This window comes from Opisthocomus hoazin, chromosome 4 (genome assembly GCF_030867145.1).
Source record: "Opisthocomus hoazin isolate bOpiHoa1 chromosome 4, bOpiHoa1.hap1, whole genome shotgun sequence".
NCBI lineage: Eukaryota > Metazoa > Chordata > Aves > Opisthocomiformes > Opisthocomidae > Opisthocomus > Opisthocomus hoazin.
In genome coordinates this window covers 43,467,820-43,495,765 of record NC_134417.1, presented here as the reverse complement: position 1 = coordinate 43,495,765, position 27,946 = coordinate 43,467,820, and the positions used below count along the sequence as shown (strand labels likewise).

Sequence of the window (27,946 nt, the reverse complement as noted above, 5' to 3'; positions counted from 1 at the left end):
AATGCATTCCAGTTGCTCCCTCACATACAGAACAACTCCACCACCTCTCCTTGTTGGCCTGTCTTTCCTAAAGAGTCTGTAGCCATCCATGACAGCATGCCAGTCACGCGAGTTGTCCCACCACGTTTCTGTGATGGTGACCAAGTCGTAGCCGTCCTGCTGTGTAATGGCTTCCAGCTCCTCCTGTTTATTGCCCATGCTACGTGCATTGGTATAGACACACTTGAGCTGGGCTGTCAATCTCACCCCTGACCCTGGCATGCCAAGCCTGGGCTTCTCCCTAGTGAGCAGGGCGATGTCCCCTTCCCCCTTCGAACCTAGTTTAAAGCCCTCTCAATGAGCCCCGCCAGCTCGTGGCCAAGAATCCTTTTTCCCTTTTGAGATAGCTGCGATCCACCTGTCGCCAGCAGGCCCGGTGCTGTGTACACCTCCCCATGATCAAAGAAGCCAAAATTTGACCGATGGCACCAGTCCCTGAGCCACCTGTTAACCAGGTGAGTTTTCCTGCCCCTTTCAGTGCTGTTCCCTGCCACTGATGGGATGGAGGAAAACATCACCTGCGCCCCTGATCCCTCAACCAGTTGTCCCAGTGCCCTGAAGTCCCTTTTGATGGCCTAAAAGACCTGACAGCAGCACTTGACGGAGGCCTGGGGGAAAGCAGGCCACCTTCCCTCGCGCCCTCCAGGGCCTTCTCCCTATCTCTGCGTCGCTCCAGTCAGCACCACACACAACAGGCACAAATGCATTTGCCGGGTGGCACAAGGAGGCTGCGGATGCAGCTTGGTCCGCACACGGCTCGCCTGAATCCACTTGTTCTTCTTCCCCCTGAAAAATACTCTTGAAACCCAAAAGCACTTGCACCCACAGCCCTCCAGAGCCACCTGTAGCAGGCCGGGGGCATCCCAGCCCCCCTTAATCCTCTCCCTCCCCACCACCACCTCAGGAGCCTCTTGGGGCGGGACGGAACACAGGGAGCCCCCACGTTCCTTCCTGGAGACGCCAGAGAGTCCTTAGCACCCAACAGCCACCACAGAACATGGTGCGGCCACCACTGCAGCTCCCACCCCGCGGCCCCCGCGCTCCTCCCACGCCCCGGATCCTGCACACTTTTGTGCTCCCCGAAACCTTCTACCCCCCAGGTAGGCATCCACCCCGACCCCTGCAGCCCGCGGACGCTCTCGGGGACAAGAGCGGAGGTGACTGCCGGCCATCGCTCCCCTCTCTCTTGCAGCCTCAGCCAACCTCTGCCAACTGCCCGCGCAGCAGCAGCCCTTCCCTGCAGCCTGGCCACCCCTGCTCTGGGGGGCACCCCTGGCACGGGGGGCACCCCCGGATCCTCAGCCACCACCACCAGGTACGGCAGCCCTCTCTGCTCTGGCAACCCGCCACCTTCGCCACCCCCACTGTCCCCCACCCCCGGGCACCTTCAGCACCCCCAGACCCCGCGCTCTCCCACCGGCCCCACCACCCCCGTCCACACTGCACTTTTCCCACGAGGCTTCAGCAACACCGGGCCAGCGTCCCTGCCCTCGCCTGCCTGATGCACGCCCAGGAAATCCCATTTCCAGACAATTTCCCAAATACTTGGGGCCATCTCTCCCGCTTCATCTCCCAGAAGCGACTCTCCTCCCACATTTCCAACCCTGTCCCACCGCCACAGCAGCACACCCCGCGGGGACTGCCCCGGCCACCACCTCCCCACGTGCCTCGCGCAGAGCCAGGGGACATCGGCGATGGGGGCCGGCTCGGCGGGTGCCACTAAAGGGTCCCCCCACCCCACCGCCGCTCCCTCTCACCTACACAGGGCTGCAGATGGCTCCGTGTGGCTGCTGGTTCCACCCCCGCCTCTTCCACATCGAGTGGGCCAGCACCCACCTGCCTCCAGTGCCCATCAACATCCTGCCAGGCAGCGACGTCCCCCCCAGCCCCTCTGATGCCCCCTGCAACAACCACCTGGGGGACCTGGCAGACAAACTGGCCGTCTCCGACGAGGAGCTTCGTAGGGAGGCCCTCAGCCTCCTTGGCTGCTCGCCGAACATGGTGGGGGGCAGCCAGGACGGTCCTGGCAGCGTCCCCATGCCTGGAGACCCTGGGGGCACCAGCGCAGAGGGGAGCCCGCTGGCCTCAGCACCGCCGCTGTCGCCGACACCCAGCCTCATCAACCAGTTCATCGAGGGGCTGCCTGATGACATCGACACCTCTGGCACAGGCACCCCCGCGGGGACACCCCCAGGAACCAACACCTTCCTGGGCAGCGACGGCCCCCCCAGCCCCTCTCCTGCCCACCACAACCAACTTCTGGGTGACCTGGCACTGTCCGAGAGGGTGCCTCTCGAAGAGGCCCTCAGGGTCTTCGAGTGCTGCCTGGACACCAAGGGGCTCAGCCAGGACGGTCCCGACAGCGGCCCCATGCCCGAGGACCCCGCTGACACCGGTGCTGCCGTCCCCCCCTGCCCCTTCGCCTCGCTCGCGCTGCCCGAGGAGCTGCTCACCCCGGACTACGGTGTCCCCGAGATCGCCGACGCCATCCTGGGCCTCGAGGAGTTCGCCAAGGGGCTGCAGCCCCACGAGCCCTGGGGGGACGCGGCCACGGATCTGCCCCCGTCCCAGCCTGCCACGGCACAGCAGCGGGGCAGGAAGCGGGGGAGCAGCCCCTCGACAGAGCCACCCAGCCAGCGCCGGGCTCTGGCAGGCAGCAGGGGGGGGCCGGGGGGGATTAGACCCACCGCAGGGATGGGGGGGAGATGGGGGGCGTGGGGCAGGAGGGGCAGGATGTATTTGAAGGTGGGGGGCCGAAGGGTTAGAATAGTCTTATAGAAGCTTTTCTCTTGTTTTTTTTTTCCATTAAAAGTTCTTTCTCCAGAACGGCTCCGTGCCCCTGTGGGAGGAGGAGGGAGCGCAGGCGGCCCTGGGAAACGGCACCAGAGAGGTGCAAGTGCCCCGCTGAGCCCAGATCGGAGCTGCCGAGCCCCAAAGGGCACCGAGACCACCCGAGGGCCCACAAACCCCCAGCGGGGCAGCCAGTGCCGGGGGGGTACTCCCCTGTCCCCCTCCCCAGGGGAAGCAGCCCTTCGGCGGGGCAGCCAGCACGCACACGTCCTTGTGGGAGTGACGGACACGGCCCCACGCACGAAGCAGCACCCAGCCGCTGGGAGAAGGAGAAGCCTCGGGGCCCGTCGGACGGCCCCTCCCGCCCGGCGTCCCCCCGCCCGGCGTCCCCCCGTGCCCCGCAGAGCCGCCCCCAGCGTTCCGCCCGGCGCCAGTAGGGGAGCGGGAGACGGGGGCGAGGGGTGACTCATCGCCGCCCGGAGCTGCGTCCCCAGCCCGGCCGGCGGGAGCAGGGGGGGGCGGGCGCTGCTCAGCCCGCCGTCCCACAGCCGTGTACTGCCCGGCGCAGCGCGGACACCCCTCCTTCCCGCCGGCACCCTGCCCTCAGTGCCCTCCCGCCGGGGCTTTGGGAAAAAACCCGAAAGGGGAAAGCGCGAAGGCTTTAAAAGGGTGTCTGCCGCCGGTCTCCCATCCCCGTAGTGAACGGGGACGGCCCTGTTTAGCTTCCAAGCTATGGCAGCGCGGCTGCACGCTTTCCCCGGCCAGCACCGCTCTTAGCCCTCCCGCCCCGCCCGGGCTCCGCCTCCCTCCCGGCCGCGGACGCCCTCCCCGGGGCGGGCCCGGCCCGCCTTCTCTCACCCCGGCCCCGGCTGCTACTACTACTCTCTCGCCGCGGCGGCGACGTGGTGGCCGCGGGGCGGCCGGAGCCTCGGCCATGTGGCTGGCGGTGCTGGCGGCGGCGCTGGCGGCGGCGGGGGCGCAGTACGAGCGCTACAGCTTCCGCAGTTTCCCGCGGGACGAGCTGATGCCGCTCGAGTCCGCCTACCGCTACGGCCTGGACCAGTACAGCGCCGAGAACTGGCCGGAGAGCGTCAACTACCTGGAGGTCAGCGTGCGGCTCTACCGCCTGCTGCGCGACAGCGAAGCCTTCTGCCACCGCAACTGCAGCGCCGCCGGGCAGCCCCCCCCCGCCGCCGCCCCCTCCGCCGGGGGAGCCGCGGCCGAGCTGCGCCTGCTGGCCGGGGTGCTGCGGCGGGCCCAGTGCCTGCGGCGCTGCAAGCAGGGGCTGCCCGCCTTCCGCCAGGCGCAGCCCGGCCGCGACCTGCTCGACGACTTCCAGCGCCGCGAGCCCTACAAGTACCTGCAGTTCGCCTACTTCAAGGTGAGGCCCGGCTCCCCCCACCCCACCCCGACCACCCAGAGCCTGGCCGGGGGCAGCGTCCCCCCCAGCCAGGCCGAACCGCGCCACGCGTGCCCGTCGGCGTCGATGCCGCCTTGCTCGCTTACAGAATCACAGGTTGGAAAAGACCTCTCGGATCGTCGAGTCCAACCATCCACCCAACACCGCCGGGCCTGCTGAACCCTTCTGGTTCCGGGTCTCTGGGGTGCAGCGGCCCCCAGCCCATGGCTCGCAGGCAGCCCGGTGCCCGCACAGCTCCCGTTCCCTTACAGCCGTGGGAAGGAGCAGAGCGAAAATCAGCTGCTCGGGCGTGATGCTGATGCTGGCCCTGCCGTGGTATTTACCTTTTTGCTCTTAGAATCATTGAATGGTTTGGGTTGGAAGGGACCTTAAAGATCATCTGGTTCCAACCCCCCTGCCACGGGCAGGGACACCTTCCACCAGCCCAGGTTGCTCAGAGCTCCATCCAACCTGGCCTTGAGCACTGGCAGGGAGGGGCAGCCACAGCTTCTCTGGGCAACCTGTGCCAGTGCCTCACCACCCTCATGGTGAAGAATTTCTCCTAATATCTAATCTAAATCTGCCCTCCTTTAGTTTAGAGCCGTTCCCCCTTGTCGTACCACTACACACCCTTGTAAAAATTCCCTCTCCATCCTTCCTGTAGGCCCCTTCAGGTACTGGAAGGCTGCTCTAAGGTGACCCCGGAGCCTTCTCTTCTCCAGGCTGAACAGCCCCAACTCCCTTAGCCTGTCCTCATAGGAGAGGTACTTGGGTCAGCCAAGAACAGGGACACCTCTTTGGGCAGATTTCATCCTGTTTTTCCAGCTTCTGGTCATCCTTCTCTCCAGGATCCACTCGACAACTTTCTCCCTCCTTCTCATCTTCATTGTCTGGTCTCTGAATCAAAGCCTGTCCCTCATGCCATCCCGTCAGATACTGCAATGACCTGCGTCTCAAATAAACGGGACATCTGTGGACAGAGAAAACAAGCTGAACGCTTTGCTTAGATTCATTTCTCATTTAGGGATTCACTCTCAACATATCCCAGTTCACATTATATGGGGTTTTATGCTTGGTCATTCTTTTTGAGATTGCTCCGTGCAAACACACATCTTCTTAACTGTGGCTGTCTTATTTTGTAGGAGTGCTCTTTTCTGACAAAAATACTCCACGGGTTTCCCAAGTTACTCAAAGAGAAGCAGCGAAATGTGTTCTCATAAAACAGCAACAGCAGCCACAGGCACAACATCACACCAGCACTATTCTGTGCATTTCAAGCCACCCCTGAGACCTTACGGCAGACCTTACCTTTGCGCGTTAAAGCCTCCGCACGCACAGAACGGAAGGGATCAAACAGTGGCCATTTCTTTTGAGTAACAGTGGGAGCAGGCACTCGTCGCATACTCAGAGCCATGTACGGGTACCAAAATGACATCACCACAGATGTTTCCATTTCTTGTCTTGCTTACTTTAGCTATTCATTCCTCACCTGTGGCACGTACAAAGTTTACAATGTATGGGTAACAGCAAAAGGCATCCCTGCTTGCCGTTTCTGATACAGTTCAGTGACTGGCAAGTGGGAACATGAGAGGGAAATTGGAGAAATCCCTCCCTCTCCCTTTCAGAGTATTTTTCAATCACATTTGCAGTAGATTTGAGCGGTGCAGTTTGGGGGGTTTGCCTTTAGTGTCAGTTGTTTATATTGTCTCCCTATCAGATTGTAGTCCAGCTTTGAGCTCTTATCACTCACTTGCAGAGTTCTGAGTGGGCCTTTGAGAGGTACAAGCGGCTCCACTGCTATGTACAAATGACTTTTTCCTGGCTGGTGGTTTTCTGCAGAGAGGAATGTCACTTCCCCCACTCCGCCAGCAGCATGTATAGTACAGGAAGAAGGCAGAGGGAGAGGCTCTCTGTCATGTTTTAGAGTGTTTATTCGAGTGGGTTCCACAGTGGAATTTTGCCACGTCTTCGATCCTGGGAGTAGATGTTTCTGTGCTGCTGCTTGCTCCTCTGGAGGGAGCTTTCTCCCAGGCATTGAATTTACTTAGGAATGTGTTTCTACAAAATTTTTTTTTTTTTGGTGGTGAAAGTCGAAACCAAGAATGAATTACAGACTAAGCAAAAATTAGACATGTCAGCCTATGAACAAACAGGGTTAAAGCATAAAGCACAAAGAAACCAGGCATTTGACGAAAGTGCAGCTGAGATTTCCCTTTGTGTTTGGCACTGTCTGGGTGGACTGGAAGTGCATAATTTTGGGACAGCCGGGAAGGGAAGCTGGCGGAGTTAACAGTGCCGGGACAGTTATAGCGGCACAGCAGCAAGAGCTCATGTTAGGGTTGAAGTCTTTCTTTGATGTAGTCATCTGTCAGGTTTCTTACTGAAGTGAAAGGGTACCTTTTATTTATGCAAATAGAAGAGTGCATGTGCGTACGTGCTTTTGATTCTCGCTCATACTTTTGTACGTACACTTCCATAAGCCATTTCAGATGGGAGGTGGAACTCTGTATCACTTACACATCAGTAAGCTGGACGAGTTGATGTGGATCTTGGCTTACAATGGAAAAGGTTTTAACATTTCACAAATACTTAAGACTTTTACTTTCTTTCTCACTCTTCCTAAATATGTATGTATATATACTATATAGTTATAAAAATATGTGTATATATATAAAATAAAAAAATATAAATGCATGCACACAGAAGTACATACATATTTGGCACACGCAGCTGTAAATTACAAATTTCACAAAGTATCTCTAGCGGGGTTTAAAGTTACTTTAAAAATGAGTGCAGAGAATTGCAGAGTACGTTAGAACACAATTATTGAGCAAGTGCCTGCTCCCAACTTCGTAAGGCCAGTTATATTATTGTAATATTGTCTTCTGTGCTGCTAGGCAAATAAGCAACGTAAACACCTTGTAAACATGGTAAGTCATGACTCCTGCCCAATATCCATAGGTTAGCATCAGGAATTGCTATGAGATTAATCCCACACAGGAGCAATGGTATAATCTTGTGCCTTGTCAGCTTTAGGAACAGGGGACGGGGAAGGGAAAAAATCTATGCTATTTGCAACAAAAATTGATTTTTAAAATTAAAAAAAACAATGAAATGTTCCTAGTGATGCAGCTAGTTGTAAAACTGAAAAGAATTCTATCAGTTTTACTGTACCGTTGTGTCTGCTGAGACTGTGGTTTCGGTACAAGTAAGTTTGGAAATACAGATGCTGCAGGAAAGTTCATTGACGTAAACCAAGACACTTCGAAGTTTTTTTTTCCAATTACCCTTTTTTCCCCCCCTTTCTCTTTTTCCCATCCTTGTTTAGGCTAATAACCTTCCAAAAGCTATTGCAGCAGCTCACACGTTTCTTCTGAAGCATCCAGATGATGAAATGATGCAAAGAAATATGGCCTACTATAAGAGCATACCTGATGCTGAGGAGCATGTTAAAGACTTGGAGACAAAGCCTTATGAGGTATGCTTTTTATTCAGAGACTGGTCTTTTGGAACTGTTCTGTTACTTCTCTTACTGGGTGGGATTGAAGGATCTCATTTGCTTACGTGTTTTCACTACTTACTCTGCTTTACTTCCTGCTGTCTTCCTCAGTCGTCGCTGGTCTGCCTTCTTGACACGTTCAGTAATTCTCACCTCTCATGGTTTTCACTGTTCCATAAGTCCCAGTAAATGACAGGCAGCATGCCGAAAAGCTACCACATGCAGGTAGCTAAGGCAGCTAAGCAGGCTCACAGAGTTATTCAAATGCATGAGTGCTGTAGTGGCACAGCTTCAAATAACTCGGACATTGGGTGTAAAGGCTCTACTGAAAATCTCTTTCAAAACCTGTGCTTTACAATCACGCTGTTCCCTCTGCCCAGCAGGCTTTTCTGTTGATCTGAAATGGGTTTACGTACCCTACTATCAAGTAAACATCTGGTAAAATCCATTTGTCATCTGTATTTGTTGTCCTCCTGTTAGTTGGAGAACAGCTTATATAGTAATCCAGAAATGCAGAGACATCATTTCCTGTATTTGAATTTACACATGGCTTTCCACAGATCAGTTACTGCTGGTTTTCATTCCTGCCAATTTTTCAGAATCTCTTTGTCAGGGCTGTGAGAGCATACAACGGTGACAATTGGAGAACGTCCATCTCAGACATGGAACTGGCTCTTCCTGACTTCTTCAAAGCTTATGATGACTGTACAGCTGCCTGTGAAGGCTCCCGAGAGATCAAAGATTTTAAGGACTTCTATCTCTCCATAGCAGGTAAGTGATTAGGAAACAGTAAGCAAAGATGCCCCCAAAGTGCATTTCAATTTATCTGTAGGATTGGCTACCAAAGTCCTGTTGCTCAGTTTGCAGTGTGTGAAAGGCACATGGTGCCCCCGCTCAGTTTGGGCCAATGCACTCGGATATTAGATTCGCCAGAAACTGCTTGAATTCTGGTTCATTTTTTTCTTCTTTTCAGTAACGTAAATGAGGGCTGTCAGAAAATCAGAACAGAGTTCTTACATTAACATGGAAGTTGTGTGTTAGAATAAAGTGTAATAGCAACTACTACATCCAGCTAGGAACTGTCACCCAAATGGACCTCTTGACCATCGCTTCAATATCAGCTGGCCACCTTTCACACTCAGCGGTTAGCCTGCCTTCAAAATCTGCTGGTGGTTTGTGTATCACTGCTCACAGACATCTCCCTTCTCATAAACATGCCAAGTTCCTGTTGCCTATTTTTCATCTCTCCTACAGCACAGTTTTGCTAGCATATAAAATTTCCTTTTCTGTAGTGTATACCTTAGAAAAAAATTCATTGCTTTGCAAAGAGAAAGGCATACCACCTTTTTGATTTATTACTGTCAAGATGGCGTATACACATTTCCTGTGCTCTTTGGCAGTGAAAGAAATAAGTCCTTTCTACAGTGCTCTCGGCTCAGGGTTTTGGACAATGCCTGAGTGGAGAATGCCTGCGTGTTTTCTTAACAAACTGAAAAACATGAAAAATACAACAGAATTTTTAAGTTGCCAGAAGGAAAACTAGCCCAACTTTTGGTCCTAAAGCCGTAACACATGCTGGGGAGAGGAAACTTGTGAAATACACTGATACAGAAATGTCAAGTACAAGAGCAGCTCCATCGTTTCTCACAGCGTGGAACCGGCATCCCCCAGCACAGCTGACGTGGAACAGCTATTGCAGGCTGTTCCTCAAGCCAGGCCTTACTCTTGCCCAAAGCAGGCAGGTGCCTAGGACAGTGCATAAGCAGTGAAGCTCCAATCACTGCTGCTAAAGCAAGAAACGCACGCTTTCTTCCCCACTGGGCCAGAGCCCCGACAGCAGGGGAACTCCCAAGCCACTCCAAACGGTACAGTGCCCATGCTCAGCTCTCACTGGCACTGGCTGGCATCCTTCCTCTTCCTCCTCGGAAGGAAAGGACAATTCCCAGCAGCACTGCTGAGAAGCAAAGGTAGCAGGTACTGCGTGAGGTCAGCACGGCCACGGGCAGGCATTTCAACTGCTTTGTTCGGGAGGTAAGAAAATTCAAGTTTACTTCCACTGCCTGGGCTGAACGGTGCTCTTGCTCCTGGCAGAGAGATTCTGCCTCCGGGGCTTTTCCTGCAGACAGCAGAGGCAGCAAAAAATGTGAACCAGAAGCAGTCGGTGATTGCACTACGTCCATATTTCTCCCTGAGCAATGAGGTAGGTGTGGAAGCCAGTTGTCCTTATTGCACAGGATCACTTTACTGAGGAACTTGTGTCTCTGGCTTTAAGTGCTGGCTGGAATGGAACACTACTACTACTCCACTGCACTTGACAGGTCTGGTAATTTCGTTTGGCCAGTCACCATTAATTAGCTTCAGCATTCTTCATGTTGGGAGCCATCAGAGATGAAAAGCGGAGAAGGGCCCTTGCTGTTCTTTTGCCTTGGTCAGAGACTTGCTGCACAAGCTTAGATAACTTGCTTTCACTCGCCAAATATGGCTAACGGGGAAACTAAGGCTTTAAAATTTAATTTCTGTTCAGTGGTGGTGTCTAATGTGGTATACCCTGAAAATGCTTGTAATTCTTTGATGGAAGGTTTTCTCGGAATGTGTTTTCTTGAAGATAAGGTTACCCCTAGTCCTACCCCATTTTACCAAGCTTTTGTAGACCAGTGTAAGTTTATCAACTTAAAACATTTCTGGCTGAAAGTTGTTCTGTAGCGAGCAGCATATTCACGTCTGTCTTCTCTTTTAGAACATCCAAACCACAGGCACAAAATACGGCCATCTCTGGAGGTTTATTGTGCTGTCACCTGCTGTATTTCTCTGTGACACAGTTGTAGACATCAGCATGTGGACCTTATTCATGCAATAATTTAATGAAATTGTAAAGGCTCTGAAAATATCACTGTTAAGTTCACAGTCTGGAAATAATGCAGTACTCTAACACTCTCTGTAAAACCTACCACCACAGACTGCCTGTAGGTGTCAGTGAAACACAACTGCTTAGTTCTCTGGAATTGCAGCCTTGATACATTTCAAGTCCACACCACACTGATTTTTACAGAAGGGCTGAGTACCATTACTTGATACGCACTTCAGGTGGAGTTGTAGATGCTCAGTACTTCCAAGCAGCAAGATCCAGATGCACAGAACCCAGGAGAGCATTGTAAGGCCAAATTTTAATGGGTGGCTAATGGGAGGGTATACAACAATTCACCGTGCTCGTCCATATCCTGTGTTGTTGTTTTCTTCCTTCTAGATCATTATATTGAAGTCCTTGCATGCAAAGTGCAGTGCGAGAGTAATCTGACACCCATTATAGGAGGCTTTGTTGTTGAGAAATTTGTCGCCACCATGTACCATTACTTGCAGTTTGCTTATTATAAATGTAAGTAGTGATTTAATGTGGTTAAATAACATTGGGATGATGTGGGACAATTTCAATTCATAATCTTTTCCCTCTAGTTCTAATGCTTTAGGAAGTAGAGAGTGGCTTCCAGAATCTGCATTTTAACTTGTTCTGGGACAGAAAGTCTGAGCTGCCTGGCGTCTTTTTCTCCCTGTATAACTGTAGTTAACAGACATGGGAGATAAACATTATGTATAGAGCCCATGCTTATAAAGTTGTGCGTGACAAAATAAATTGCTGAACATACGTCCCATAAGGGCTAGATTTTGCCCAGGGCAGGCTCCTCTGTTTTAAGCTATGCGTGGTTGAGACTGGTTTCCACTTGGGTGTTGGAAAAATGAAGCAGTTGCAGAGTAAGTGTGATCTGATGCATCACTGCCCTTCATTCTTTATGTCATACCCACTGCCAGCACAGTTTGCTTACATTTTTCAGAGTTTCATATAAATGATAAATGTTCATATAAATGATAAATATTCATCGTATGTATTTTAGATGTTTCAGTGATGCACCAGCTCTTCTGCCTTTTTGAAGTAACTCATAACAGGATAAACAATGTCAGCCACTTTGTATACATTGGAACATGTGCAATGACACAGACCCATTTTGCACACCTGTGTAGAGACAAACATGGTTTGTGGCAAAAAGCCATGGTGGTCGAGCTGTCAGGCCCACATGGTTGTTAAGCAGCTGAACGTATAGCTCTAACAAGAAAGATTGTGACTTCAAGGTGACACATTTAACATTACACCACTTATTCTATTGAAATAAAATACTCAATTTTCAATTCACTGTTCAGAAGGTCTTCCACAGACAAACCTACAGAGTATTTCCTACCATTCGCTTTTTCCTAGTGGATTCTTATAATCCTGTTAGGATGGGGCACATGGTGCTAAATGGGTTTTGAAGAAAGAGGGGACCACTTAACAGAAATTATAGTGCTCAGTGATTACACATTTGATAGGTAAATCATTCAGTGAATTTTGTGGTTTCTTGAGAAACTACTTGTGCTGTAAAGACCACATGTAGCCCTTGCAGGTACTCCTGCAGACTCCAGCGTCAAAGAGAAGACACATACAGCCATGCAGCATCAAGCCATTAATGACTTTTGCTTACGTTGTTTGCCTACAAGTTTTACACATTGACTCTTCCCTCTTTGTCAATCCTAGCACAAAGGAGTGGTGGTGGGGGTTAATTTATTTTGTTTGTTTTTTAATAAATGCTGCAGTGGGGATCACCAAGCTGTGGGCTGATACCTCACTCATACTGGGATACCTGTGAGGGACATTTGGTTAGGATTTTTGTAGAAGACCATCAGACCTAAGTCCCCATTTTTGAATCATGGCCTTACCTGTTTTGGGGTGAGGCCATGCTTCCTTTCTGGGAAGCAATTGTGTTTTTTGTGCAGCTGGTGAGGAGGTAGAAAATGGGTCTTGTTTCCACCTGAGTGTTTCAGAGCTTAGAGAATAGTAGGAATTTGATAATTTATGTTACCTGGATTTTTTTGTGTGTTTATTAATTAGTGAACGACATGAAGAATGCAGCTTCTTGTGCTGCTAGTTACCTTCTGTTTGACCAGAAAGATGAAGTAATGAAACGGAACATGGTATATTATCAGTACCACAAAGACAAATGGGGACTTACAGAAGAGGATTTTCAGCCCAGATCGGTAGGTGAATTACTTAAAATGCCTTCTAGACACATTGAGGTATTTCTCTGAAACTCAGTGGGTCAGAGGTTGTGAAAATGGGGGTTATCTGTTAGTTTTGCAATTAAAGACATACTGTTTTATTAAAACCATATAGAAAGTTGTACACAGAGATGTACTATGTAATGTAGACAGTGAGTGTAATTATAGTTCTTCCCTTTGTGTTGAAATATGCTACAGTAGGATATAATATGATATAATGATGAGTAAATACATGCTGGTACTTGTCTGCCGCTTACAGATATTTATATCTTTATCTACCTCAACGAATAAAGCAGCTGGCCCCTGTGAAATCTCCCGATGAAAAGATCACTCTGGTGGCATTCAGACTTTTGTCAATCACTTACTATTTGCCAACATGTAGTTGCTCACCTGCTTGTTATTTCAGCTTCTGTATGCATTGGAATGTGTCTGTATATGATATCCCCAGCTAAACTCACGTTACACTTACTCCATGTAGAACATAACTGAGTGGATGAGGATGGAAAAAGGTTCATGACCATACTGCATCCGATTATCTTAGAATACTTGCTGCGAAGAACCCACATTTAACATCAGTCCATCGAGCAATGATTGTGATCTGGCTTTGAAAAATTGCTCTAAAAATGGGTTTCTATGCTGTTCTTTAATTTCCATGTCCAGGGAAATTTTACATATAAAAGCATCTTTGCTGTGTTTCTGGAGTTGTACAGCCTGGATTCTGACAATCAAGTTGGAGTCATTTCTTGTTACCAGGATTTATGTCATGCAACTGAATTAACTTGCTTTGTGACACCTGAGTGACTCCTTAGGCATCAGTGGTATGTGCTGTACAAGTAGCTAGTCATTAGCAACACATATTTCACAAATTAAATTTAGTGCCTTCTCTTCCTCTTATGGTGTGACTTCCCTGTGGAAGAGTCATTTAGGTTAGCCTAGCTGAAGCAACAGCAGGTACCGCACAGGGTTAAGTTCCAGTTGCCTTTCCCTTGTTGCTTCTCCAGACACCTCAGTCACTGAGACCTGTACTGGCCCAAAGGCATATCCCTTGATTCTTAGCGTGCATTAAGCTCAGGACATGTATCTAGTGCTTAGGTGACTGGCTTTATCTGTAGCAACACTGCAGAGCAGCTCACATATGCACTTTATAGGTTGGACTGATTTGATAATTGCATTTTCCTTCTTCTCAGGCCAGCCAGCTGAAGTAAAAAATACCACTCCATTTGAGTTAAGTGTTTTTTTTGGTAGTGGACAGCTGTTGAGTTATGTGCAACACCCTTTATCGGCACACTGGAAAGCCAGGCTTGCCTGCAGGGCCAGCTGAGACAGAAGACAGCGAAAATGCATTTGGTTCTTTAAGGCAGCAGCAGTGAGTTTGAGACCACAGGGGAAAGGGACCGCTCTTTTGTCACTGCTTTTGGGAACAGAACTGGGCTTTCTAGCTGTATTGGAGACAATCTTTGATGGTGGTGGGAGTGAGGGGTAGCAACAGTGTAAAAATGCAAGCCACAGACTGATTTGGCATATGTGTGCAGATAGGACAGAACAAGGGCCCTACACATTAACTCTGAATGTTTCATTGATAACTTCTCAGGAGCAGGGAACTGTAGATAATTTAGCTTTTAAATCTAAAATATTAAATGCACACAGCTGTATTTTCTTATACTTTGATCCATGTAACTGCGAACAGAAGTTGCTTTCTGTCCTAATCGCTTGCCATGAAAACCATAATGCCACTGGTTTATTTTTGCAAAGTGGTAATGGGGTGACAGCAGCATTTGGCTCTGGCACTAAGCCTTAGATATTCTAGTGAAAGAGGAAGTCTACTGCTTTCCTCCCCAGAAAGAGTTAAACGGGGTAATCAAAGTAGATGACTGTTGGGATTCACAAATATGGGAGTAGGTGACTGAGCTAAGCTGTGCTGTCCAGGCAAACAGCCAGGAAAGTGAGGAGGGACAGGTGGGTGATCGTGCAGAATTTCCCTAGCCCAGACTCAGGCTGGGGTGGTGAGTCATTATCATGCAAAATAGCTTAGTTTCTCTTTTTCCCAGAACTGCCGGCTGCCATACGCCAGCATACAGGGAGACAGAGGCTTTCTCACGTCCAAAGCCCACTGGAATGCAGGCACAGGCTGCTGCTCAGCTCTGGCAGTCTCATTCCTTACTCTCAAACTCGCCAGTGCTTTGAAACATGAGAAAGAGGAGACTGCTTTGTTCTTCTCACACCAATGGAGCCCGTGCTTAGAAAGATCCACAGAAAACATTTGATACGCTGCTTGCTGTTCTGCTGTTTGCTTTCTCAGACATTACAACCGCTCCCCAGGATCTACCTGCTACTAAGTCTGGGTCTGACTTCACTGGAATAGTTTCAGGTGACATGTCATGACACTCCCCAGTCTTGCTACTCTAAAGTAACATGGAAATTTTGGTTTTTGATAGGAGGCAGTTCGATACCACAACATAACCACACTCCAGTTGGAGATGTATGAATTCGCAAAGGAACATCTGATGGATGATGATGAGGTGAGTTTTCTAGAAAGGAAATAGTGGTCAAAAAACAGCAATCACATTAAAGTGAAGATGATACATAGATGGAATTCCAGGGTTTGGCTAGTATGGGAAAATCTTCTTGTAACCGTGACCTATTTATCGTGACTTTTTTCCTTTGTAAATGGAATATAAGAAACAGACCCAAAGAACATCACGTACCTTTTAAAAAAATATGGACAGTATTAACGCAAAGGTAAATATAATGCACTGAGCCCACAAAAAATGAAAATCCACTTTGCAAGTTATAACACCAGGGGGCAGAGAAGTAGTATATGTATTTAAACACAATGTTTTTCTGTGTTTTTTTTTCCTGAAATGTTGTTTAAATTAGATTTAAGGATCCTTATAATCTTGTCCAGAAGTAATAACCTAAGTTGTAATTTTTGTCGAAAGGAAGTCTTGTTATCTGTTATTTTTTTCTGCACAGCAACATTTTCGTCACCCAGTCTTGCTTCTTAAATGGTTGGAATTCATGGCCAAATAACGTATAATGACTACTATTAGAGTGGAAATATGTAAAGTGGATTTTTTGTGCAAGAAAAGTAGTTAAATTGTTGAAAGGGCATTTCTTTGCCTCCCACAGCTTAAATTGAAGTATAAATCATGGAGGCTTTGGATTGCCTTTTGTTTTGCTTTGTTTTCAGAACCTTTCATTTAAAGGCTTAAAAAAAAATCTTCAAATGATGGAATGGTTTGCTGCTGGCATTGGCAAAGAGCTATGTTCAGTTATGGCATGGGGCAGGGTGCTTGTAATGAGCACTGCTGAGGTCTGTTTTAGTTAGAAAAGAGAAAGATGGTTTATGTTAAAAAATGAAATCGCCTTTACAATTTTTATGTTACTCAGCACATAGAGAGAGATATTTTATAGTGGAGAAGTAATAACGTGTCTGTGCTGCCTTCAGTGTGCTAGTGACCTGAAAACAGCTCTATACATAAAATTCCATTGCAAGGTTACCAGACTTTAGGAAGACTTTCCATTGTGATAAAACTCTGTGAAAGACAGTTTAATAAGCTTGTTAAAAGGTTAAGCTTAGATGAGGACTAGTCTGTATGAATTTTCATCAGGGTTTGAGATACTTGAGCACTTTTTTATATTCCCTTGTTGGTTTGTGCTTTGCCCATAACGTTTTCTTATGTTAGGCATAAACTTAATTTGTAATTTTTTCCTTCTTTCACATCTGCTGCTTCGAAACACAGGGATGAGTAACTAGGGAAGAGGAGAAGCAGTCCGTTGTGAGGGCTTTCCTCATATGTTGTTCCAAGAAGGGATTATGGAAACAATCCTCAGCCTCAAGCACTGCGTATAGAATAAAGAAGCATTCATTTGCTGGCATTCATTCCTGTAGCCCATTTTACCAGTGCAATTATAAATGACCTTACAATCTGCAGGAGGGAAGTACAGTGGAAATGTCAGCAGAACTTTTGGGGAAGTGTCAAGGAAGTCGCATTAGACTGGATTATACATTTGGGTTAAACAACCAAAATTACTGGGCCTGTTCATGCCACAGATATCCCTGCCCCACACTCTGATCAAATTAAGAAAGTTATCATTCTCCTCTCTTGGGGAAAAGCTGATGGGCTTTTGTCCCCTCCCTTACTAGGGCTGAAGAACCTGGGAGGGATGGAGGCTGTCCATGCCTCTGGCTTGGCTCTGGCTCTGGTAGTGAACTCATAAATCCCTGGCTACCAGAACTTGTCTTTGGCTGCAGGAGCCTTCCAGGGAGTCCAGACAGAGCAGGAATAGCACAAAGGTAAAATTGCTACCTTGCAGTTTCTGCTATATGGGCAGGACCTGGTAGTATAAGTGGATTTTTTTTTTTTCAATATTTCTTCTGGCATGCATAGAAATGTTTATTCCATAGGTGTGCTGAAAATAGATGAAAAACCCAGATAAGGTGTTACAGTAAAAGCTTTATTAAAAATTGTTAAGAATGGAGGCAACCTCTCTTTTTAGTGCACTCTACTTATTTAAACCATGTGCTTCTTGGGCCATAGTGCATACCTTTTGTTAGTTTCTGTGGTCCCTGTTTGCTGTCTGTGAAGTTGCTTGTGGGGCAACAAGCTCATAAAATAATCTTCGGAAAAAAATCATTCTCTTTCATTGAGTGAAGCAAAAGGATTGATGTGGCAAAAGGATCTCTTCCTATGTGAATATGTCATTATTCGCAAGTGGAGAATCTCACTTTATTCAGACTTCCCAGTGCTTCTGTATCCCAGATCATCCATGTGTGTTTTTAAACCCATTAGCGAAGCGAGAGAGAACATCTGGATTCTTCCAATAATACATCGCAGTAATTGCAGAGGCTGGAACATGCAATAATGATTTTTGCGTATGTCACTACAAGAAATACTGTCCTGTTCGTGTTACTTTATTAATGTTTTTCCACAAGGAAATGAAAAACTCCAGTTCAAACATTTAACACAGTAGAGGTGACAGAGATTATTAGTGCCAACTAGCTGCAAATTACTTTTTCTTAAAAGTCATTAATATTAAATATCCTTACAGTTTTCCACAATGATGTTAAAGGAACATTACACAGTGATGTTATCTTAGTTGGCCATGGATAGTCAAGCTTTTTAATTTCTGTTCAGGTGTGTAATGCATAAAGGCTATAATAGATACAACTCCTAGATTTAAATAGCAAACTGAAATGCCGTTAAGAGCCAGATACTCAGCTAGTGTAGCTATAACTTCAGCACTACACTAACTGTATGAGACTTGTTTCTGGCCCATGATATCGAGTGTGCTTGGGGTGTTTTTTTTCAGGGATGGTTACTAAGCTGTTCTAAATTACATAAGAACCACAAGTATTTGGCTGGGATGATCCGACAACATGATTTTTCTTTCAGTACTTAATCAGTAGATGAAAAACTGTTGGCAGCTTTGACCCACTTTTTTGGCATCTTGTTCTTTTTAGTTGTATATAATGTGTGCGTCCGTTTGTATAGTAGGTGAAATTCAAATGCTCTATTCCTAAGTGTGATGCAAAGGAGAATTAAGTGTTGAACTAATATGGCTGGTGGAAAGAGAATGTATGGAATAGCATCAAAGCATGAGGGCCCAGTGGACTGTTGATAGCAAATAATAATCTGAATTCAGGTTATTTTTCTGTTCAGGAACCGCTAACAGCATATTTTCAGCTTTATAACTCACTTTTTTCATATGTTCAAATGACTTATACAAGTGTGCTCATAACGGCAAGCTTGTAAATGCAGAACCTGTAAACCCTGCCCTGCCTGTGACCTCAGACTAACATGGCTACAATAGCACTGCTGCATTGGGAAGACCTTGTGGCAGCCATTTCAGAGAGAGTTAAGGGTGGCAGCTAATTGGCATTGTCATGGTCCCCATTTAACATACACTTCTTTAAAGAAAAAAGAAAAGATTTTTTCATCTAGTGGAGATACTGCCCATGTGGCTGACCCTCCAGAAGCTTCCTGCTTTCCCCTCTTGTTTCTTTACCATTCGATGTGTGTCTTGGTCAGAGGTGTTCCACCTGCCATGGGAAGCTGCAAGGATGGTAGGACTTAAATGGCAGGATGTCCCCAAGTTGCAGGTACTGACATTAGGAGGAATTTTTACCTGCCCATATTTTCTTCAGTTCCTGCGTGCAGCATAAAGCAGCCGAGAGAGCCTAAGCAGAGCTCAGAAACGAAGCCACTAGAAGGCTTCTGTTTTCAGTGCAGTGGGAGCAGTGTTGAAGTTGCTCTGAAACTGGGCTGACTGGGTTTTATAAGTGTTATAAAAATGTTAAGAGGAAAGCACATTTATTGGATTACTGTAAAATACCATTGTAATAGCTGCAGTGTGCTGCAATCTCCATAGTGTATGGGAAGAGAACAGTTACATGTTCAGAATATATAATTAAATAATGAAATGGAAAAGTATTTAAGATAAGATGGTAACATACATGTAAAGAACAACTCATCTCTTTTGATATTAAAAAAAAAAACCTAAAAGCATGTGATAGTGGGTCACACTGTGGACTACGTATCGAAAAAATAAACTAAGTATCTGAAAATAAACAAGTTAAGAGTCAAATAATTTTTCTGCACAAAGAATTGAAGGACTTTTTTTCCCGTGCTAGAATGCGAGGAATGTCCAGCCTGGTCTGTACTGCCTGTGGAGGATCTGGGAGGGCTTTGAGGTGGTTACAGTGAGCTCGTGTGTTTTAACTGAAGTTTAGATCAAGGAACTTTTTCTTGGTCGAAGGCTGCATAAACCTTTCAGGCTGAGCCACTCATTGACACATGCCTTACTGTTATCCCAAAATAATGTCATTCCCCCCCAGAATATCACTGGCCAGTGGGCTGTGTGGTGTGAGCTTGCAGGCTCTATCAGGCCCACAGAGCACATATCCTCCACAGTCAGCCATATCAAACTTTTGTCTTCTCTCTTGCAAGACAGTTAGTCATCCTTGAACACAATCTGCTGTTTTTCATAAACCTAACTCCTTGTCATTACTCCCATTAGTTACTCAGATTAGTTGCCAGGGCAGTTACTTATTAGTTACAGAGCAGCCCTCACCTCTCTTCACAGAGGCCAGCCCTGCAACCTCTCCTGCTACCACAACCTTGCCACCTACACCCAGTACATAAGGGAATCAAATCTGTTACTCTCACTGTTGAACAAGTTTCCAGTCATGGAGATCTTTGAACTTTAGCAAAATCTGATTTTTTTGCTGTGACGGACAGCTGGGTGACATTTTGTGGGATAAATATTTTCCTTCTAGGTCATAGATTATAAGGAAACAAAGATCCAGCCAATTCTTGCTCTGTGTATTGTCTCTTAAGGCTCAGTTTGTTGGATGAGTTAGGATAAAGGCTGTTTCTTACTCATTCTCTGATAATCACATATGAAAGCATGTCCATAATAATATCTTTTATAGATCTTAATTCATTCTGGAACACTTATTTTAATGTTCTCTGTTACTTGCCTAAAGAATAGGCTATCACACTGCAGTGCATATGGAGTCCCTATAGAAAAGGCCATCAGCGGATCTGCATGGAAAGTATGGGTTTTTGCAGGAAAGCTATTTTTTTACCAGCACTTTTCCAGTCCACGCTTAGAAAGATTGTAGGTGGAGGCAAGGACAGATGAATGATTAATATTTGCTGCGCAGAAGGCAGTGCTTACTCTTAGACAAAGGCGAAGCGTCTGGGCCTATCAGTGAGCAGTACAACTGCTACTGGTTGCTATTATTTTTAAATACTGCTGTCAAAAGAAAAGTTGGTGCTGGACCATGAGTTTCAAGTAGGCCATAACTGGGCCATCTGTTGGTAGCTTTTCCTCTTTGCTGTTTATTTTAATAGCTGGCTAGGAGTCTCCAAAGTACAGATGTTTCTTCTAAGAGGTTGTGTTTTGTGTGTAGTATTGCATAAGAAAGGACCGGCAACAATCCCTGGCCCACTATGTACCTTGGTCTTGGACACTCAGCTTGCAGTAAGAAGTGAGGAGTTCTGCGTTTTTCTCCTTTTTAGGACTTATTTTTTCAAATGTTCTAGCTTCACGTATAATACTGCACCAGTCTCACTAGTCTGGGTTAGCTTATTCAGAATTGACCAAGAACTCTGTCTTAAAATTGTTTTGTATTATAATCCACCTACTCACATACCCTCTGTAAAGCCTTCTTGAATTACTGTTGTACAAAACTTGTTCTTTCTGTTTGTGCCGCTTTTCAGTTGTTAATCTAAGCCAGGGGTGCCTGGTTTGCATATCTGACAGATAATTAGAGGCTCCAGTTGTTCAGATCAGCTTCTCTGACTCTTCCTACCACTCACACCAGTCAGGGAGCATTCCCCTGTGGCTGTTCGATATCATGCCTCCCACATTTCAGGCTATACCTGTCTCATCTTTTCCGACACATCCTTACTGTCACTCCCACTTTCCACTGACTGCCCCTGGATTGGGAGAGGGAAGAGGTTGGTAGCGCAGGGGGGAGGTCGTGAGGTGCCAGCAGAGCTGTTGTACCTGCAGCGCGTACCTGGCCTCCCATGCCACGCGGGGTGGCTGTGACAGTGGACTGAGGGCCAGCTTGTTAAGGAGGACGTGCTTTGCTGCAGCTGACCAAGCAGTCCAGATGTGCGTACTTTCCAGCTGTTGGCTGCCTAATCATCAGGCACGTACTTTTCTGGCGGCAAACCCTTCTCTTCCCCCAGCTTAGTCAGACTTCCATACTGATTTACTAGCTACCAGCCAGACAGCTACATTATGCTTTGGGCCATATATTGCTCAACTCTGATTTACATCAGCACTGTGTCTGAGCAGCATATTTACGTAACCTGCGTTAGAGCTGCGTGGCTGTTGTCCCCCCTAGTAGCTGGCAGCAGAAAGAATTATGGGTTTGCAGCTGACTTTGCATGTAAAATTCGCTGTCCTTCCTATTAAGGCGGGTAGGAGCCAAAGAGCGTACCAGGTAACAGGAGGAACTTCGTCACACTGAATGCTTAAATCGTATCAGAGAATCATTTTCAGACTCCAGGTCTGCTGGCCAGCATGAAGTTACTGATATCAGCAGGCAGGAGACTTTTTCCCTGGAGTGAACACCTGTGAAATATTTGCTGACTTCAGTCATGCAAAATGCCTGATGCAATGTCAAGTGAGTGCTAATGGGGCAAGGACAGTGATCAATCTGGTTGTGGCTACTAGTGTGACAATGTGATCAGCTCTTCTGATGCATCATCAGCTTTTCATTAGGCTGCCAAGGACAGTATGGACAACTTGGCAAATGTTTTACATTCTGACCATGAAGGCACAGGCAAAAATATTTTAACTATGGGTTTTGCTTGTCTTTCAGTATAATCTGGAGTTTTTGCCTTTTCAAAAATAACCAACCTCCAGGCAATTATTCAGTTGCATTACAGCATATTTTCTGTATGCATATTATTTCGACAACTATTTTTCCAGTTTTGCCATAATTCAACCTCTCTTACTCACCAGTACCTCTCATTAGATAGCCACAGCTTCTGTCATACTTTCCTTTAGAGACCAATTTTTCAGGCACTGGAGATTTCAGATTTTAGTCAATTTTTCTTTCAAATATGGTTGCTTTTAAATATCCTTTTCCATTTAAAACTTGGGCTTCTTACATGTTTCTGGATTTGAAAACATACCAGAAAAAAAAACACTTAGTTCTGTCTGGATCTTCCTTGTCTTCTGAAATATCCTACTTTACTGATGAGCGTGACAATAATATGAATTGAATTAAGTTCCCACATGGTGGAGTTACCAAAGGTACAGTACTGAAATCTGCATGTCTTCCTTATACTTAATTCTGGGTCATCCAGTCAGATCACGGAGTCACAGAGTCATAGAATAGATGCTTACGCCTTTTACCCTACCTCTCAGACTCTTACCTTTTGGTGGTTGTCTTTGCAGGTAGACCGAGGAGAGAAATCCTTTTTAATATCTCTTATTCTTTCATTAAACAACGATCCTGAGGTGTAGAAGAATCAGTCTGAATTAGATCTGGGACCCCTGTAGTAGACACCTGTGTTCCCAGTGTCATAACTCTGTTCAGGGTTAATGGGACCTGCCTGTCTGTAGTCCTTCAAGAAAAACCCAAATGGTTGTGCCCACAGTTCTAGGAGCTGTGCTATAAAACTTGACCTGAAGTCCTCTGTGCCCCTGTTTCTGTAACTTTCAACTGCTCGCATAGTGACTGTTGGACCTAGTGGCTATTTTCTTCATGTGCATTTATGAAGTGGTATTGAGTTCCTCCCACGGTTGGGCTCCTTAGGCAATCAAAATACTTTTAACAAAGGAAAACGTGCAGAAATGTTGAATTCCTGTTTTCCAGTTGCCAGATTTCCTGCAACCAGGAAGACAAGTAGGGAATATGAAAGTACTGGCATTTTTTCTTGTGTTTTTATTGAATTGGATACTTCGATGTTTTGAACAAATTCAAAGCAACATGAATTGCCATCTTTTCAGGACTTGCTAAAACCACTGCATAGCTGCAAAAACTCAACAGTCTTTTAAGATGGAACTGTGGAGCAGGGAACAAGAGCAGCAGTTATTTCAGCCAGCTTTCCTCCTGCTTTTTAGTTATTTGGTTCTCATTATTTCTCTCCTTGCTAATCACACTTCTGAAAAATGTGATGTTAATATTTTTAATCACCATATCCATACTACAATTGTTGTATTCAAAATATACATAAATTCTCTATTTCCTCTTACTATTTTCACTGACAGAGCTGTTAATGTCTTTTCTTCACCCAGAATAGAAAACTGTAAAATTTTGAGTCTCAAACTGCATGTGTCCGGAAGGTGCTGTCTTCCTAAGCAATACCTTTGTAGACAAACATGTGCATAAAATTTGATTAGTCTTGTAAAATACTGTTTGTAGTCTTCATCAAGGAGACTCAGAAGCCTAATACAGTTCACAAAGACTTGGAATAGGGGGTGAAGGGAAGAAGGAGAATGAGCATCTAAGCAAGGATGATTTGCTTTCAATGCAACTGTTAGAAATTCTCATTATTTTAAACATGAGAGTGAGTATGAGCTGACCAGATTTTCCAGCAGAATATTTTTCTGTCAGAAAATGACGATTTGTTTTGGAAAAAGACATAAATGACATCTTAAGACCATTTTAGAACATAGGTTTATGTCAAGAAAGGAAGGACAGGAAAGTTTAAAAAAACCCCACAGTTAAATTAAAACAGTTTAACAGAACATTGTAGTTATTAGAACAAAAGGTTGGAAATGTAACATTGAGCATCCACATCTCTCTTACAGCTCAGTATTTTGAGTTGTATCAAAAAGTGAAAATATGCATAGGAATTCCCACAGGGTCTCCCATCTCAGACAGTGTTGTTTCTGAACTGTGCAAGGATGGCAAACCGGAAAATACTAGTATTTCTGAGGCTGCCAACAGAGCCTGGGTAGTCTGAGGTGCTGCTGTACATTTGCTGTTGTCTACTTGCTTTGCACTACTGAAGGTGTTACCTTAGGCTGAAAGTGATTACAACAGGTTGTAGCTCAGTTACTCTAGCTTGGTTGACAAGGCAGTAAATTCCAGCTGGTGGGGCTGTATCATCCTGAAGTACTGAGGCTTGACTGCAGGAAGACATTTGACTATGGTATATGACATATGACTACGTCAGGAGTAGTTTAAATAAAGAAAGTTGGATTGTTGCATTGTGTTGGTACGCTGTATTAGCAGAGTGGAGCTTGTAATTATAATATTTTCTGTTCTGAATCTAAACCCTACGTGTTTGCTTCCAGTGTGGAAAGCATTCTAGTATCTCTGGTTCTTCACATTTTTGCTGCATTGAAGCATGGCATGTGAAGATCTGTAGTTGAAAATGGAGAAGGTGTGTGTTGAAGGGTGTAAGAGAGGACATAAACGGTTAGAGCAGTGTTGTGATTTAACCCCAGCAGGCAACTAAGCCCCACACAGCTCCTCGCTCACTCCCCCCCTGCTGGGATGGGGGAGAGAATCGGAAGGCTAAAAGTGAGAGAGCTGGTGGGTGGAGACAAAGACAGTTTAATAGGTAAAGCAAAGGCCATGTGCACAAGCAAAGCAGTACAAGGAATTCATTCACTACTTCCCATCGGCAGGCAGATGTTCAGCCACCTCCAGGAAAGCAGGACTCCATCACGCATAAGGGTTACTTGGTAAGACAGATGCCATCACTCCAAACATCACCCCATTCCTTCTTCTTCCACCAGCTTTACATGCTGAGGATGACGTCGCATGGTGTGGAATACCCCTTTGGTCAGCTGGGCTCGGCTGTCCCAACTGTGTCCCCTCCCAACTTCTTGTGCACCCCCAGCCCATGCGCTGGCGGGGTGGTCTGAGGAGCAGAGAAAGCCCTGACTGTGTGAGCACTGCTCAGCAGCAACCAAAACATCCCTGTGTTACCAACACTGTTCTCAGCACAAATCCAAAGCAGAGCCCCAGACCAGCTACTGTGAAGAAAATTAACTCTACCCCAGCTAAAACCAGCAAAAGCAGACAGATGCAAAGTCAAAATTACGATTCTACAAAACACTTTTGCTTTGAATTTTGAAGCTTTCTAAAATTCTTTAATATTTTATGGTATTCTACCAATTTCCTAATGTAACAGGTGCTTTAAACATTTGTGCCTCTACTGTCTAAGTTTGAGGATTTCATTGGCTATTTAAATACCTGAAAAGGTACAAGAGGTTTTACTATGAATTGTTACATTTTCTTCTTTTAAGGTCTGTATGTCAATGCAAGTACTTGTGCTACTCCATATAGGTCATTTACTTGCATTTTATAGGCTTGTTGTGCTAGCTTCTGTATGAAGTGTGTTAAAAAATATTTAGACACCTATTATTGCAGTTTATTTTTTGACCATTACAATGGTTAAAATTTTCCACTGATTTTGCAATACAGGGTTAACTTGTTTCTGTTAAATTTAATTCTTCCTAGGGTGAAGTTGTGGAATTCCTTGATGAGCTGTTAGAAGTAGAGGAAAAGAAGGAATCCTGATGAGTGAAGTCAACACGAAGTATTTTACACAAGTGAAGACTCACCATTGCTCCTTACTATTGTTTTTCGTCACCTGTAGTTCCAGTTAGATGTACCTCAAAGGTGCTCCTTTAAGCTTCACCTTATGTCACAAGATGCTCTCCTGAGAGATGACTTCCATGCTGCACTGACTCTTCCGTGAGCATGGCTTTTCACTGTGCGTTTAGAATTGGTGCACATGGGTTTTCCTCTTGAGGTTTCTCTCCTTTACACAAACCCAGTGAAACAGACTATTTGTGTTCTCTGGACTAACACTAAGGTTCCTCATTTCAGTGCTGTTCTAATAAGTTATAACAGTACAGCTAAATTCCAAAGAACTTTTGTCAGATTATGAGCCATGGAAGACATAACAGTTCCTCTAGACTTTCTAAACCATGTATTGTATTATTTATAAATGTTTTTTTCTGTGATGATGAATAAAGTGATAGGGAATCCCAGTGCACCTGAAGGATGTTAAGACACATTTAAATAGCAATGCACAACTAGGGATCTTGTAAAAATTGCTTAAAGATTTCTGTAAGCAGTGTTGATCTTTCTTATCAACTAAATTAAATTCCATGATGTGAAACTGAGGTCACTTAGAACTGAACAATAAATAACTCCTTCTTCCTACCAATTCTTACTCTCTGTTGAAACAACTTGTGGTTCTTGTGTGAGGTGAGGCCAATCTTGTATCAAATAATGGTGGTTGCTATATTTAGTATTCTCTTCTGTAGAAAACAATTTGCATGTTTTTTTCAGTGTGGTGGAATTATTTGCGTAGTTTTTATCCAAAAGTAAGTACAGGTGGAGACTGTGGCAATTTTAAGTGGAATCATGAAAAATACTTGCATGTGAATTCCTGACATTTTAATTAACTATATGGCAGAGTCCTATACAGAAGTACTTTGAAGGCCCAAAAAGTACTGTGTTAGAGACGAGTAGTGAATTAGTGCACAAGACTACTGAAATCCCATTGACCGCAGAGGAAGATCCAGGATTTTACCCTTTGCTTTCCTCTTTTCGTTTTTAAGGACCAAGTCCTGCAAGTGGTTTCATCCCAAATTACATCAAGGGGAGACGAGCGTTCAGTGCCTTTATGACTGAACCCTGATTCAGCTGAATGGAAGTGTATTGCAAAACCAAAATCTGCTTTAGGTTTTTAAAAGGGCAAAACGTGATCTACGCTACCTTGCCGAGTTGTTGCTGGTATAGCTTATGCATGCTGCAGAAGTAGAGTGTCTACACTATTGTCTGCAGACAACAAGAAGGGGAATCCACAGGATCAAGTTTAAGTGTCCTCCGGCCTGTGACGGCAATGAGACATTTTAAAATGGGAAAGTTGTGTGTGAAAGATGTTTGGAAGATCAGATTGGGTTTTTTTAGCTTCATTAATACAAATCACAACTAATCTGCTGAAGTCGATGGGCAGACTGTTTTATTCTCCAAGTGAAAATCTATCACGAGTCTTTTAACTTCAGGAGATTTACCCAGCTCCACTTGCGGTAACGAGACCAGAATCTGGCTTGCTGTATGCCGTGAACATATAGAGGGTACATCAGATTTCCTTACACTTTTTGTGCCACGCAATATTAGCACTCCATTTATTGTAATTTTATGTAAAAAATTTAACTTTGCTTTTAAAAGTTGCAAGCGTTTAATTGTAAACCACCACTTACTTCCCCATGGAATACGTGTATTATAATACCCAGCTGGGATGGCTTCTCCAGTTTGTCCCTAGTTTTCTCTTGCTGGAGGTGTGTGTATGCCCAAGGGAGAGGTTGCTGCTCTGGAGGCCTCTTTTGTCCTCCTACTTGCCAACCTGCGTAGGACAACTCCAGATTCCCTCCTTAGGAACCGCACCATTGATGTTAGCATAATATGACCAAACAACTTCATCTTTCATACTCTAGCTTTCAAATCCACAAATTCCACCATTAAAGGGCATGGAGTTGGTTGGGGGTGGATGGATCTATCTACATTGCCTTTGTTTTACAACATTTTTAGTTTACTTTTTTCTTATTACCATTTACCAAACTGACTTGGGAGCTCTGCCAAGCAGCGACTGTTGTCTTGCTATCTGTTTCTGGGTGTCCTAGCTCTCGTGTGCTGT

General features: G+C 45.8%; 1 protein-coding gene across 1 annotated transcript; it reads left to right on the top strand.

Moving 5' to 3' along the window:
* Window positions 1-3,700: 3,700 nt before the first annotated feature.
* On the top strand, window positions 3,701-26,470 carry CRTAP (cartilage associated protein). The gene is made up of 7 exons (XM_075418796.1): window positions 3,701-4,210; window positions 7,557-7,706; window positions 8,327-8,498; window positions 10,972-11,100; window positions 12,643-12,788; window positions 15,245-15,328; window positions 25,756-26,470. Exons 1-7 carry the CDS (start codon window positions 3,764-3,766, stop codon window positions 25,813-25,815), a joined length of 1,188 nt encoding a protein of 395 aa, XP_075274911.1. The 5' UTR covers window positions 3,701-3,763; the 3' UTR covers window positions 25,816-26,470.
* Window positions 26,471-27,946: the final 1,476 nt, after the last annotated feature.